General features: G+C 48.5%; 9 protein-coding genes across 9 annotated transcripts; 6 read left to right on the forward strand and 3 right to left on the reverse strand.

Annotated features, from left to right (window-relative positions):
• Positions 1 to 681: 681 nt before the first annotated feature.
• Positions 682 to 1,653, forward strand: MVES1_000793 (uncharacterized protein; the record flags this gene model as incomplete). The annotated part of the gene is made up of 1 exon (XM_056205649.1): positions 682 to 1,653. A coding segment is annotated over one exon (972 nt), but the record flags the coding sequence as incomplete, so codon positions are not given.
• Positions 1,654 to 1,928: 275 nt separating this feature from the next.
• MVES1_000794 (uncharacterized protein) lies at positions 1,929 to 2,945 on the reverse strand (the record flags this gene model as incomplete). The annotated part of the gene is made up of 1 exon (XM_056205650.1): positions 1,929 to 2,945. The coding sequence occupies one exon, from the start codon at positions 2,943 to 2,945 to the stop codon at positions 1,929 to 1,931; it is 1,017 nt and encodes a 338-aa protein (XP_056061625.1).
• A 1,025-nt stretch (positions 2,946 to 3,970) lies between these two features.
• MVES1_000795 (uncharacterized protein) lies at positions 3,971 to 4,624 on the forward strand (the record flags this gene model as incomplete). Its single annotated transcript, XM_056205651.1, has 1 exon — positions 3,971 to 4,624. One exon carries the CDS (start codon positions 3,971 to 3,973, stop codon positions 4,622 to 4,624), a length of 654 nt encoding a protein of 217 aa, XP_056061626.1.
• A 324-nt stretch (positions 4,625 to 4,948) lies between these two features.
• Positions 4,949 to 5,974, reverse strand: MVES1_000796 (uncharacterized protein; the record flags this gene model as incomplete). The annotated part of the gene is made up of 1 exon (XM_056205652.1): positions 4,949 to 5,974. One exon carries the CDS (start codon positions 5,972 to 5,974, stop codon positions 4,949 to 4,951), a length of 1,026 nt encoding a protein of 341 aa, XP_056061627.1.
• A 1,931-nt stretch (positions 5,975 to 7,905) lies between these two features.
• On the forward strand, positions 7,906 to 8,784 carry mug86_1 (Meiotically up-regulated protein 86 protein; the record flags this gene model as incomplete). Its single annotated transcript, XM_056205653.1, has 1 exon — positions 7,906 to 8,784. The coding sequence occupies one exon, from the start codon at positions 7,906 to 7,908 to the stop codon at positions 8,782 to 8,784; it is 879 nt and encodes a 292-aa protein (XP_056061628.1).
• Positions 8,785 to 9,606: 822 nt separating this feature from the next.
• MVES1_000798 (uncharacterized protein) lies at positions 9,607 to 10,248 on the forward strand (the record flags this gene model as incomplete). Its single annotated transcript, XM_056205654.1, has 1 exon — positions 9,607 to 10,248. One exon carries the CDS (start codon positions 9,607 to 9,609, stop codon positions 10,246 to 10,248), a length of 642 nt encoding a protein of 213 aa, XP_056061629.1.
• An 813-nt stretch (positions 10,249 to 11,061) lies between these two features.
• Positions 11,062 to 12,207, reverse strand: MVES1_000799 (uncharacterized protein; the record flags this gene model as incomplete). Its single annotated transcript, XM_056205655.1, has 1 exon — positions 11,062 to 12,207. The coding sequence occupies one exon, from the start codon at positions 12,205 to 12,207 to the stop codon at positions 11,062 to 11,064; it is 1,146 nt and encodes a 381-aa protein (XP_056061630.1).
• Positions 12,208 to 12,888: 681 nt separating this feature from the next.
• MVES1_000800 (uncharacterized protein) lies at positions 12,889 to 13,908 on the forward strand (the record flags this gene model as incomplete). Its single annotated transcript, XM_056205656.1, has 1 exon — positions 12,889 to 13,908. The coding sequence occupies one exon, from the start codon at positions 12,889 to 12,891 to the stop codon at positions 13,906 to 13,908; it is 1,020 nt and encodes a 339-aa protein (XP_056061631.1).
• A 160-nt stretch (positions 13,909 to 14,068) lies between these two features.
• On the forward strand, positions 14,069 to 14,455 carry MVES1_000801 (uncharacterized protein; the record flags this gene model as incomplete). Its single annotated transcript, XM_056205657.1, has 1 exon — positions 14,069 to 14,455. The coding sequence occupies one exon, from the start codon at positions 14,069 to 14,071 to the stop codon at positions 14,453 to 14,455; it is 387 nt and encodes a 128-aa protein (XP_056061632.1).
• Between the last annotated feature and the right edge of the window lie 20 nt (positions 14,456 to 14,475).

A 14,475-nucleotide genomic window follows, 5' to 3' on the forward strand; every position in this document is an offset into this window, starting at 1 on the left:
TTAAATTTTTGTGTGAACCTCTTAGTGATTCTTTAGTTTTTCCCTGTTCCCTTGTCGGCACAGTTGGTTTACTGTTGCTCGGAAATTTGCATCCAAGATTGCACAAAGTTTGACTGCGTTTATCTACCTTAGTCATCTTGAATACGTCCAATATCTTCATCTGGGTCCTTTACTCTGCTCGACAGCGAATTGTGCAAGAGCCACTAAAACCATTGGTCTCGAGACAATATGTAACGAACACGTTTGCTTACCTTAAAAGTAATGCATGCATTCAAAGTACAAATTTATTAGCGTAGGAGGATTGTGGCTAACCTAGGGAGATTGCGAAATGTACAATGCCTATCAGAACACTTACCATAGATGTCCATAGACGTCGTAAAAGCACTCCGAGTTCCTACTGCAAAAATTGAGTCATGAGAAACACATTTATGAAAGGCTTTGATAAAGAGTTCGCAACTGTAGGAATCTCGGCTTCCACGAGCTCAAAAGTCCAGCGTACTTTCTCATTCCAAGCGAGCAGCAGCACAGTCCACGTGGTCTACTAGCGAGGTAACAATTTTATTGGATACCAATATAGAACGTGCAGTTGCATGTGAAAGATAGTATGAATACTTCGTGAATCTTGCGATTGCATCTTGATTCTATTCGGTCATGAGCGTACGAACGAATCCCCGACCCAAGGCAGATGGATGGAAGAAGGATGCACGTCTTCCTATTTTCCACCGGATGATGTCAATGTTTGGCGTACTCCCTCCGCGTGCGGATGAAGTACACAAGGCAGCACCCGGCGAAAAAATCCCTGTTTTTAGCGAATTGAACCAACTTGTTCACCTCGCACCGCCCGTTTTCCTGCCGTTTGTTGCGAGGCATCTATATTACCACTATGTCAGCCATGACATGGGAAGCCCCTGGGTGGTGTGGTTTTTGATGTTTACGTATACGATGCTGTTTGGCATGAGTTCCGTGCTCTATATGAACAGGCTAGTCAGGAGGTATGGATACTTGGATGGAGATGTGGGACGTGACACACTTCCCTACAATTTGATTCCAAAGGTTATATTTGAAATGGTCTCTGCATCAATGCTGCGTCCCGCGCTAGTCGTACTTGCATGTTATGACCCTACCGAGGTTCCAACGTTGACCATTTGGCTTCCTGTCCAACTTTTCTTGCTCACCTTGACAGAAGACTTTTACTATTACTGGGGGCACCGCCTTTGTCACGAAGCAGAGAGCGCGTGGAAAATCCACCGTCTTCACCATACTACCAAGCATCCCACCACAATGCTGTTGGCATACGCGGACGAGATCCAGGAGGTATTTGACATTGTCGGGGCGCCCACGTTGAGCTGGCTTACGTGTCCCTTTGGATTCGACGTTACAATCGTTTGGATGCTGGTTCATTTGCATCTCCAACTTGGTGGCCATTCTGGGCTTCGTCTGCATGTGGGTTCCGTCCTCACGGGCCCTTTTCTGAGACCATTTGGCTGGGAACTAGTCGTCGAAGACCATGACCTTCACCACCGCCATGGTTGGAAAGATTCGTACAACTACGGCAAACAGTCCCGTTTCTGGGACAATTTGCATGGGTCCGCTGGTGACCGTATCGAAGGGCAAGGGAGCAATTTGGATTGGAACCATTACGTTTCTATGTAAAATATATTACGCCGTTTCATTAGACTTCATATGACGAATTTATATAACTTGTTTTGGAATGTTAAACGCTTTGCAAAACACGAGCGTAACTGAGCACATGCCCAATACAAACAATTGGAAGATTCAAGCATGTCCAGTGTAAAGGTAAACAAGACGGTACAAATTCGTAATCTAAATCTAGCGAAAAAAGCCGTCAGAATGATGTCGTTATTCTCTGCATCCGGATACAGGAGTGTATCATACTGACTTCAAGCAAATGTTCAAATAATAACACATTAAATAGAAAAGTTGTAGTCGATATTCTCAGGCACGCACTCGACCCGTTCGCCAAATGTTCCAAAAAGCGTATCCCAGAAACCCGATTGCTTGCTGTAATTGAAGCTATCACGCCATCCCATGCGGTGGTGCAAATCATGGTCCTCCACGATACCTTCCAAGCCAAAGGGGCGCAAGAGTGTAGAAGTAATCAACGCAGGGTAATAGACGCGCATCCCAGTGTGGCCAAGGAGCTCCACGCAGACGAAATAAAACGACCAGATTAGGAATGCGTCGTATCCGATCGGATAGAGCAAGTATGCAATAACGGGTGACCCCAAAACATCGAAAACCTCTTGCGGCTCGTCCGCAAATGCCGCAAGATACACAACAGGGTGCTTGGTCGTGTGGTGGCGACTGTGATATTTCCAGAGAAAAGGTACTTCGTGAGTGGCACGGTGCACCCAGTAATAAATGAAGTCTACGATCATCGTAAAGATAAAGAGCTGCACAGGAAGCCAAAGAGACAAGCTGGGCATCTCAAATCGATTGTACGACAACACGTGAACCAACAGTGGGCGCACCAGGAAACCCACCAAGAATTCCTTGCCCAGTTTCCCCGTCATACCTTCCGGAACTGAGTCACGCTCCGCACCAGCGTCCAGATATCCGTACCGTTTCACTGCATCAACCAAGAACTTGACTTGGCGATCCACGATGACCGAGCCAACAAGCAACGTGAAACCGTACATAGCGAGCGGGTGGATGGTGTTCCCCGTCGTCCTCATATAAATCCATCTTAATACAAATGTAAGGAAAATCATTGGGAACAGCTTCTTGTGTTGCTGCCATTCCAAAAACACTGGTATTTTTTTCTCTGGTTTCGGGAAGCTGAAGTTGGGATCATCACGCTTCACTAAGCCGAGTGTCATAAGCGCCTTTTGCGCAAAGGTCAGCTCTTCAAATGGCTTATTCTTCCATGCATCTGCGCCCGGTCGGGGCCGCAGATCGCTCGCAGCGGTCTTTGTTTGAACCATTGGGAGAGATACGTAGCAAAGACACGCGATCGGTTTAAAAACTGAAGGACGAGCCGAACACCCACTTTCACGTGCCCGCTTGTCCCTTTTCACTGCGCTAACAATGTGGGGCATGACACTGTCACAATGTGGAGCTGTGGAGGCCTGAGCAATGTGCTCGTGCTGGCCTCGCAAGCACGGCGCGCAGCGCACCATATCTAGACTTTTGAGGGTAAGATGTGCGAGCCTTTAAAAGTACAAATACATGTACTTACCGCACAATAGGGCCACAAGAATCCATAAACCAAGAAACGCAGTGTTTAGGCGAGCTGAGTTCAGCTACCTCTCTCGGTGCCTCCCTCAACCAGGACGTTGATAATTGCCGCGTCGCAAAATGCTTGAAATATGCACAGCATAACAGTTCATCTACCTACGTAGCCAGCAAGCCCAAGAGACGCTCCAAGGCTTGGCTGTTGATCGGGAAAAATATACAATACCTGCGTCGCACCGATGCTTTTAACGGACAGCATTGAGAATAGTATTATCGAAATCTGATGTAGCAGCAAAGTTGGGCGTTTTTGCGGGGGCCACCCCAGCCCCGAGTACGAATGCGAAACGCATCGCCGGGGCTCCGATCTCCGCCACATGCCCTCCCTACGCCATTGTCTCGTGATCTGCTTGGTTGCTACACGTGCCTAATTTGGGCCGCCATCCCTGCGCAAATGCGCATAGATGACCAAAGGAAAGATTCGAAACGGTCTTGTGGCCAAGTAAGAGTAGGAGAGCGGCATACGCACATGGCCTAAGCTTGAGCAATCATAAGCAGTTTGCCCTGGGGCCCGCGGTAAGGTGTCACTATGCCAAGCAGTTGTTGCAGCAAAACCTTGTTTCAATATGTACGCGATTGGAGATCGGAAACTTATGGTACTCCGGTGATCGGAAGTCCGAGGATGAACCATACAATCAAAGGATCGCGGGCTACTTAACGTCTATAAAAGCACACCCATCACAGTCCTTATTCTACATCCCCTACAGGAATAAACCAAATGAAGCTTATTCTACTTGTTGCAGCAGTCATCCTCGGAGTCATCCCTATTTTCGCCTATCCCAGTGCCTACCAATGTAACGAGTTCCCCAAGATGGGAAAGCTCGTTGCGGGCAAGCGTACTGGCGATAACGGAAAAGAACTCGACATTAAGCAGTATCTCATGTTCCACTTGAACAACGAAGGAGAATTTTACCTGAGGAAGGCAAACAACAACAACACTAACCAGATGTCCAAGGCATACAACTGCACGATCAACGACAAGAACAAGTACGGCATTGGCAAAGATAGCCCCATCTATGACGGCCTCACCAACTTGAAGATCGAGCTTAACAAGGGCATCAGCCCTAAAGTGGCGCAACGATCCGGCTACTGTATCACCATGGCGGGCACTTCAAAGCATGGAAATCTCAAGGTCCCCGAAAACAGGGTGACTGTGAAGCCATGCACAGAGACTCCAACTGGTGCCGGACTTTTGCAAGCATTCCACGAATTCCACTGGGAGACGCGCGACGCGTTCGAAGCCGTCAGGGCCAATGAAGCAGACAAGAGCCTCAGTCGATTCGAGGTACACTTTGATGACGAAGGCACTGCGTATCTTACGCAAAAGTCTTCCCAGGACAACAACGCCCGGCTCTACTGGGTTGCACAGTAATACTTTCAATTGGTATACTGTTGTCCCTCGAGCAGTCGGGATGCTTTCATTTATAATGTTGAGAAACGCCATTAGATCGTAGGTTCAATTATGTTCGAATTTATTGCTTCGTATGTATACGGGTACAAATTATGAGCCCCGAGATGTCTGCACAAATTAAATTGGATTCAATAGGCGCAGCAAAAGGAGCTCGTTGGCATGTGAGAGATGCGGTAAATCCCGTCGAGTTCGTGCTCCACAAGCGCAGTGGGCTCCACCACATCAGCACTTGCAAATTCACACAGCGAAACGATACGAGCGACCCACGCGAGTGCAAACCGCTGTCTAGAACTTGGCAATTGCCGAGAGGTCATCTGCATTGATCCAATCAGAGCCAAGCTCAAGGAGGAGCTTGTTAACACGGTCCCGAGCGTACGCAGGCCATGCGGGCGTGTCCCAGAAACGCGTCTTGATACCGCGCTTGTGCGCTTCACGAACCACTGAGCTGATGGACTCATTAATCTTCTTAGAAGGCATATGCACGCCGGTATAGTCTCCTGTAATGGACGCAAAGTCGCCTGAGGCAATAGGGCACAATGTGGAGTTCCACTCGTACTGAATGCCTTGCACTTTGGGGCCAGGTTTGCGCAGCTCAGCCAGCTGGCAATCATAAAACACGTCCCGCTTATGCTTCCCTGCGACCTGTTCAATAGGCGTCGCTCCAGCGCCCACGACGATAATAGGCCCTGGGATCACTTTGCCATACTCGTACCTCGTCAGGTACCCGCGCTTGCGCAACGGCTCCAATGCACTAAGCACCTTTTTCCAGGAGTTTTCAGCATCGTTCTTGATGTCCACCATCAGCTGAATGGGCTGCGTGTTTCCGACGCCCAAAGAATAATATCCATTCCACCAAGGCGAGTCCTTCGTAGCCACTGATGCTTGCAGATCAGCAAACAACGACGATGCGTCATTCCGGACATGTACAGCATTTGCAGTGTTTGCTTGATCAATCGCTTGCATAAGCGGCTTGACAGTTATCGCGTGGAAAGTGCGTTTCGTAGTAAGTGAGAAGGGGTCGTGGCCCACGTAAAGTACTTCATCCTTCGGGTTAAGCCAAACATCCGACTCAATGCTCAATGCACCGTAGGAAAGAGCTTCAAGCACAGGTACACGGCGCTCGTAATCATTATGCGAGTGTACAAAGATCGGATACGTGTTCCTGTTCCAGTCTGCGGGCGATTTTAAAATGCTCGCGTTCTTCCCGCCAAACGGCTCATAGTCAAGCAGGACTTCGGGAGAGGAAGGAGCGAGTTTCGAAGCAATCGCACTTCCGACGAAGACAAAGGGAAGGATCCAGGGGTTCAGCATGACTGTAAGAGAGCGGGCTCACTCGTAATGCAAGAACCATCACTCTTTCTATGCAGCCGGGACACGTGCCTCCACTTCAACGTGTTCAGGTGTCCAGTTACGACAATTGCGCCCTAGGCGAGGATGCATGGAATGGCCGAAAGAGTGTGTGAAATTTTGCAGCTTCTGAATTGCCAACCGTAAGCGCGGTATGTCGCTTGATAAAATATTTTTGGTATCGGCAACACGTAGTACCGACTACGTGTGAGCGGAGGGTATAGCGGAAAATCGAAACAGGAGCCAGGCAATCAATGGGTGTGAGCATTGTACATGCATCGCAAATCTAAAGACCATTATGTCAAGGATGTTAGCCTCCAAATCGTTGCCCACGCCGACCTTTTCAGACATCCGTCAGTCCATATGAGCGCTAAAAGCGTCCGGTATACGCTCCCCAATACACGTAAAAAGCTTTACACGCCTTTATTCGTAAACTCACCTACACTTGTAGTTGGAATTTCCACCTCTTCAAAAGGTGTAGGTCGATAAAAAATCAGCGTGCGCCAAGGAACGAGCAGCGCACTTAGCGAGAAAAGGAAACACGCCAAAGTCCCGGCATATTGATGCGGTGCATTGCAATGGATATTGAAAACCATGCTTGCAAGAGAGATGAACGACGAGATCATCAAGATCTCAACAGTGAAAAGCAACGCAATGATGCGCAAGGTTACGTGCCAAGGCAAAATTGTATTGCTTTTCTTCTGTTCGGAATTCAGAAACTTTTCCCTTCGGGGCAAATATCGCTCCTGCGTCCCTTTCTCGTCATTCTCTATGGCATTGACAATGAGCGCCAACACGGTAAGCGCAAACAAAAGGATCGTATTCGTCAACCCAAATAAGAATAGGACACGGTCAAAGGCGGTCGCCAACGTGGAACACACCAACACAATTGTTAGGGTGCGCCGAATAAAATCTCGCGTCTGCGTTTTCCAATGGAAACATTTTTGTGAATATTGTGACATGAGGAATGCATCCCAACATGCCCATACGATCATAGACATGCTCGCAGAAGATAAAATCGTAGCAATGTCAATGGAATCGCTTCGACTCGACGAGCGCACTACGCACGACAGACAAAATGCAGCTGCCGACACTGTCGATACCAAATAAAAGCGCGAAAATCTGTGCATTGCCGCCTTAAAAAGTAGTGAAGCAGCCATACCTGCAAAAATGAGAGCGAAAAAAGAATCCACAGCTGGGTATTTACAAGAGTCGAACTCCGTGGAATAAAACTGTTTAAATCCATTCGCTTCATACCACGCAGCTGCGCCCTTTGCAGACCAGCCATGGTTCCTACCACCGTATCCAATGCCGGGTGTTTGCCAAATACCGCCGCCCCAACCACCATTCTCGCGTGTGATTCGCTCCGTCAAGCCATCGAGCGCGCCGAATGATTGACGTGGGTAGATAAAACTCTCTTCACAGTGTGGGCACACCAATGCAACTCTCTTGATATGGTGCTTTACACTTTCAATATCTTCATAATCCAGGTTTCGTTCCTTCTCCATTAACACCAGCAGGCGATCGAAATCGGCGTGGTGGTCCCACATTGCATGAGCAGGAAGGAAAAGACTGTGCGGCGTACTGCAGCACAAGATTCATTACATAATCCTCGAAAATCAACCAAGCCAACCAAGCGCAAAGAATGCGGGGAAAGTCTGGGGTCTTAGGGTGGATGTAGGGAACAGAAACTAAAAGAACCTAAAAACAGGGGATGCAATGCAGAGATAACTAATATATATATATATATATTATAGTCAAACAGAGTGTGTCCCTGCGTGCGACCTTGTCTTTTCCGCACTCCAGGACGGCTAGACTTTGGGTATAGGTGCAGAACCTACCTTTTCAACTTTAACCGAGGCACTTACAAATTTACAACTCTTTTTTATAGTACAATGGAAGTACCACACACAGACACTCATGCGGTGGAGCAGAACTCGCATGCAACCATGGAATCGCTAATTTCGCGCATGTCGCCTGATGAGCAGCGTCGTGCGGTTGGCGCTGCCCGTTTTGGATACGGTCCTCTTGCACATATCCGCAACACAAACGAGCCCATGTTAACGGCTTTTGGTGGTGAGATGCAACCAGGTCTGTACAAAGGTGTTAAAAATCGCAAGTTCGCCAATCCTGCACCGCTGGGTCTTTCAGCATTTGCATGCACCACATTTCTTCTTTCCCTCATCAACTGTGGCACGCTTGGCCTCAACAGTAACGCTGTTGTGATCGGTCTTGCTTTCGCTTACGGCGGATTTGTGCAGGTTCTCGCCGGAATGTGGGAGATGGCTGTTGGAAACACGTTTGGTGCTACAGCACTTACCTCGTATGGCGGATTTTGGATGGCGTTTGCAATTTTGCTCACCCCTGGCGGCTTTCATGTTGAAGATCAAATGGTACAATCCGACGGCACAAGTGGCTTTTTGAATGGAATTGGCTTGTTTTTGATGGCTTGGTTTATTTTCACATTCATCCTGTGCTTGTGTAGCATCAAGTCTACTGTGATGTTTTTCCTCTTGTTCTTTACGCTGGATTTATGCTTCTTACTTCTTGGTATCGCGCATATTATGAACGATGGCACCAAACCAAATACACCTATTTTACGAGCGGGCGGCGCATTTGGTTTGGCAACATCATTCTTGGCATGGTACAATGCCTTTGCTGGTCTTGCCGACAACAGCAATTCGTTCATTATCGCGCGTGCCATTTACTTCCCGTGGACTGATGTGGGCGTTATGGACTCAAATCTATCGGAGAAGGACGACAGTCCAGCGTAGATTGTTATAAAGTGGCATGTCTTGGGACAAGCCTGGTAAACCACTTAATTCGGAGGGTTTCAGCGCGATTCGACCTGTCTGGTGCAGAAATGAATGCATTCAGCAGCTACAAGGGTAATTAAACATTGCATGGAATGAAAGTGATTTTCTGTCGGTCGACTTGCATACCGACCATTTATGAAATGACTCGGGCAACTTGTGAGAAAATGTAAGGTAATGGGGAAAAAATGATTTGTTTGTCTTGAATGTCTTAGTTGCATTCGTGGAAGTTGGAATCGTTGTTATCATGGGCAACAATGGCACAAAGCGCATTGTCATCAATAGAATAAATTGCGCGGACAGCGCCGGGCTGTTCACCCTGCGCAAGGTTGTAAGGATGGCCGTCGGCGAATACGGGAAGCTCCAGCATTTTTGACGCGGAGGCGCAGGCGGAAGACATAGGCAAACCCTCGTAGTTCTTAAATTGGTGGGGGTATCCCTTGCTGCGGTCCTCGCGAGGGGCGCTCTGTACCTGCGAAAGAATGTGGGTTACGTCGATATCGCCGCCTGTACCTCTACCGCAGTGCACAACCTAGGATGTAAGTACACACTAGCAATACGTACAGTGTCGCGACGGACAATGGGGGTAGCTGCAGCGAAGGCAACAAATGCAGCTAACGCAGCGACGATGAACTTCATGAGGGGTAGAGTACGAGGGAGGATGCCGCGCTACCGGCCATGCATCCTTTATGCAGCAAGCGCACGTTCTCTGGAAACAATTTTGTGCGGCACGTGCGCACGGTCCTTGCCGTCTAGCGGGGAATCCGCTTCTTGCCGCCAACAATGAATGTGGCATTGGAAGCAGCGGCGCATGGCAAACAGCTGGATACAATTGTAGATAGCATTACTCGCGATGAAACGGACCCATTCACGTTTTGGATGGCTTTGTTGGCGTACAGTACTGAACACCCCGAAGCACAGGACAGGCTCATTGCACTTGCAAAGGCGCTTCGTACACGTCATGTTTGTATGTTAGATGGAGAGAAATTATGGGAGGATTTGCCTAAGCTTAAATGGGCACTCCGTGAGAACTTTGAGATGTATGACGACACGGAAGATGAGCCTAACGAATTTGTGAACACAAACAAAATGTATGCCAAGTGCGTGAAGGAAGGCATTGTGGACACACTCATGTTTGCAGTGATTTGCTTTCGCACCGCATTAGAAGAGAAAAATGTCGGGGATGCTGAGGTCCAGTTCAAGGCATTACATGCGTGGGTCGAAATTGCCGGGGATATTTTATACAATGAAGGAAAGCCACATTACGAAAGCTCTCCATTATGCAGGGGCGGTGCCTTATGGAAAGGTGGCCCTGGGATTACCAAAGAGCGTTGGGAATTTTGGGGCAAACGCATTGAGGAGCTCGGCTCCAATTCGAATACGAGTAAATCTTTGCTAGAATGCATGAAGAAGATATCCTCATGATCATCAACCGAGTCCAAAGGTTTGCAACAGCCGTCGCGCCTGTAAAACCGAATCGTCCATTCTTGTGTCGCCCGCCAAATTGCTTGAGTTCTTTGGTTGCGATTGTTCTTCATTACGCTTGCATTCAAGGATCCTCACTCAACGTTTGCATACATGTGTTTTTCGGGGATATGTCCCACCAGGCATTATTGAGCAACACATGAAAACACATGCTCTATCGTTGCTAGTGGATTCAAGTTTGTGCAATGCAGAGGATGTGCCACACATTCTACGACAATTATACGTTCAATCTACTTGCACGCCATGTCTTCGTGCTTTCGGCCAAACCAAGGCATGGTCATAGCCTGGACACCATTTTTAATTTTGTGAATACCACACGCACCTGATTCCCCGGACGCGCTACAAGAGATCTTCGCAGGGGGGAAACAGAATACCTGTTAGCTAAGTGCGTGCTTGTAAGCTAGCAAGTGTGAGCGGGTCTATACGTAGAGCCACTTGCTAAAAATTTACAAACGACAACAAGCAAAAAAAGGCTACTAACAAATGTACTAGGCAATGTTTCCTCAACGCCTAAAGTGCAGTATATTCTAGTGTACTGTGCCTTTTGTCCAAACCGAGGACAAGACCCTTAAGAGCAAAGCAAGTAGACAGCTTCATTCTTGAAATCTCCACATTGCTGAAAATGTACAAATTTGTGCACAAAACTTTCACTGGAAAATTTGTGATTGAACGTGATAATATGTGATGCTACGTGGGAAAACGTACTGTATACAGACAAATGTCGGCACGTAAAATGTCATGATAAAGCTTTATTTAAATCAGCTGATCCTCGCCAAGCTGTTCTTTCCGCGAGTGACTGTTCCGATCGAAATAAGGCTTTTCGCCACAAGAAACAGCCCGTACTCCAGAGCGGGGTCCAAGGGCATAGTAGTCGGGAGTTGCGGCATGGAACGTGGACCGATTATCCCAAATTGCCAAATCATTCTTGCTCCATCGGTGGCGCACTTGTGTATGGTGGTTGCGGATCAACAGATTCTGCAAATAGTCCTTAATCATATCACTTTCAACAGCCGAGAGACCTTCGACATTCTCAAAGTGATGGCCAACGGCATATACGGATTTCCATCCAGTAATCGGGTTCGTACGAACAAGTGGGTGCACAGCACTTAGGTGTGTACCGACATTGGCAGGCGAACCACGGGGTCCAGCATGCAAATCAAAGCCATGGCGCTTGGTAGACTCGATAAATTCACGCGGAAAAAAGTAGCCGTTCAAATTTTCGACAATCTTGCGGAACGTGGGCGACATGAGATCATAAATCTCGTAGCCGCTTGCCCAAAGTGTGTCGCCACCAGTTTTCGGCTGTGTGTGCACCTTTAGAGAGGTGTAGTCAGAGGGGACATTCTCAAATGCAATGTCCGTATGCCACTCATCCGCGCCGGACTTGTACGTGAATTCGAGATCGCGGTTAATGTTGCTAGAGATTACACTGATCTCATTATCGGTATTCCGGGTCCCGTTTCCATCCACGACCTGGTCCTTCGTGTTGCGAGAAGCGTTGTACACCGGGTGGACATGCAGGTTGGAGGATGAGGGCTTGCCAGACAGACGACCAAGACGGTCTGTAACGAATTTCTGCTCTTCAGGTGAGATGTCCTGATTCTTGAAAAACACAACGCCACGTCGTGAAATAATAATGGCAAGTTCACGAATAAGTTCATCGGCCTTTTCGTGATAGATCAAGTCGCGCAGTTGCAAGGTCGGATAGGTACGCCCAATAGCAGGGGTAGATTCTTCCGACTCGTACAGCTCATCTAGTATGCCACTAAGTTTTAATGGCTCCTGGTGCTCAGGCTTAGAGGAGGCAAGTTTGGACACACGTCCGTGCGCAAGGTTAGACTTTGGGCCTAGCGGCGTCGCGAATGGAGGAGCACTTTGAACTTGAAGAGCCGTCGCCATAGTGGAATGAGGAATATGGGCATGCGACCTCCCGCATTTATATATTACCGTGGTGGCTCGTGCTCATGCGCATCTCGTTGCGTCATTGCAAAATCTGACGCGTTGCGCTCAGATATTCGCCATCGTAGTGATCACGTAATGCGCAGAGTGGAAATATGTACGGATATTTTCGCAATCCTCCACCTTCGTTGCGGCGCAAGCACGTTATCTAGCGAAATTGGCGTGCGTGCCCTTGCTGAGCGATTGTGCAATTGCGCATTCTTTGAGGAAATCGACAAAGGTGCGGTCGTGTGATTAGCCGTGGGGGCACAATGGCGTGTTTACAAGGGGTCGGTCAATTTCGCCGTCAACGGGTTAAAATACTGTACGCGATGGCGCAATTATTTTGCTTTCGTACTATTAAAGCTCAATGCACCTAGTATCACGATTGTATTTTACGTAGGCCCAGATGTACTAAAAACGTGATTTTTGGACAAGGGTACATTCGATCGACGCGCCAGAGGTCTACTACACGCCCAAAAGCATCTTTATTTACGGAGCTCCGCGGAGAACAAATATGTGTGGCAGGAATAAGCGACAAAAATTATTCATCGTGCAGCGATGACGTGGCACCGATCCCATCTGAGGGCAACTATTTAATAACGTGCGCGGTGCTGCGCCACATTTTTTCCTCTACATACAATGGAATACGTCAACCTTGGTAGCTCAGGTCTCAAAATATCGAAGGTCATCCTTGGATGCATGTCTTTCGGCGATAAGGAATGGGCTGAATGGCTCCTTCAAGAAGAAGAGGCCCTGAAGATCTTTGAGTATGCATACAAAGCTGGTATCAATACTTGGGATACGGCAGACGTGTATAGCAACGGAGCCTCTGAGGAGATTGTCGGAAAGGCTTTGACGAAGCTCAACATTCGCCGTGAAAGTGTCGTCATTATGACCAAGTGTCATTTCTTAGTGGACGACCCAAAGAAGCCGCCCACGGTGATGAACACCAATGATGGCCCTCATGTAAACCGTGTTGGTCTTTCGCGCAAACACATTTTTGATGCTGTCGAAGCGAGTGTCAAGCGCCTCGGCACCTACATTGATGTGCTTCAAATTCATCGTCTCGATAAGGCGACGCCGGCGGAGGAGATAATGCGTGCGCTCAACGATGTGATTGAAAAGGGTTGGGTGCGCTACATTGGTGCTAGCTCCATGCCTGCATGGCAATTCCAGCGCCTGCAAAACACGGCAGAGAAGCACGGCTGGTTCAAGTTCATTTCGATGCAGGACCTGTACAACCTGATATATCGCGAAGAAGAGCGCGAGATGATTCCGTACTGCAATGCAACAGGCGTCGGTATCATTCCGTGGTTCGCCGTGGCCGCTGGTGTCTTGACCCGTCCTTGGAGTGATGAATCATCCAAGCGTGCACAAACTGACTCGTTTGCCAAGCAGATCGTCCACTCAAACTCAACTGAGAATGATAAAGCGATTGTAAGCCGTTTGGAAGAGGTTGCTCAGAAAAAAAGTGTGCCTATGGCTCAAGTTGCTATTGCATGGCTGCTCTCGAAAGGCGCGAACCCGATTCTTGGTCTCACAAAGCCTCAGCGCATTGACGAAGCTGTTGCTGCGCTCAAAGTGAAGCTCACAGAGGAGGAAATCAAATACCTCGAGGAGCCGTACGTGCCTAAGCCGGTGATTGGCTATGAGCAGTAAGTGACGTTCACCCCAACCTCTATAGTGAAATTCAATTTATGCGCCACACGTATCACGTGCTTTCTACGCACAGCTGCGCTCAGGGCCACCCGAGCTTCGTGGCGGTGTTAAATAACCCGCGGTTTTCTGAATCGAGGTATCCTTCATTGATTTATCCACAATGAAGGTATTTCTTTTTTTGCTCGTAATTGTCGCGCTCTGTGCGCAGGTTGCCGTTGCGGACTTTGGAGATGATATTCAGTCCGGTATTGGCAAAGGCATTTCTGGCGCCAAAGGTGTGCTGAGCACCGTCGGCTCTGGTGTCGGCCGCGGGGCTAGCACACTGGCGGAGCAAGGCGAAAACCAGTCCAAGACGAAGGGGACATCCAAGGGTGCTGCCAAGACTAGCCTTGCTAGCTACGGCCAAGACGCAAGCAGCGCTGGCGGTGGCGACTCTAACCCTGGTTCTCTGGATAACGCGGCTTCGATGGTTTCTGTGAAGGAGAATCTCCCGATGTACTTTCTCACCGCTGCGGGTGTTGTTGGTGCTGGCGCCCTGTTTTTATAAAACTAGGTTGGGACTGTTGT

The sequence above is a fragment of the Malassezia vespertilionis genome, chromosome 2 (assembly GCF_029542925.1).
Source record: "Malassezia vespertilionis chromosome 2, complete sequence".
NCBI classification, from domain to species: domain Eukaryota; kingdom Fungi; phylum Basidiomycota; class Malasseziomycetes; order Malasseziales; family Malasseziaceae; genus Malassezia; species Malassezia vespertilionis.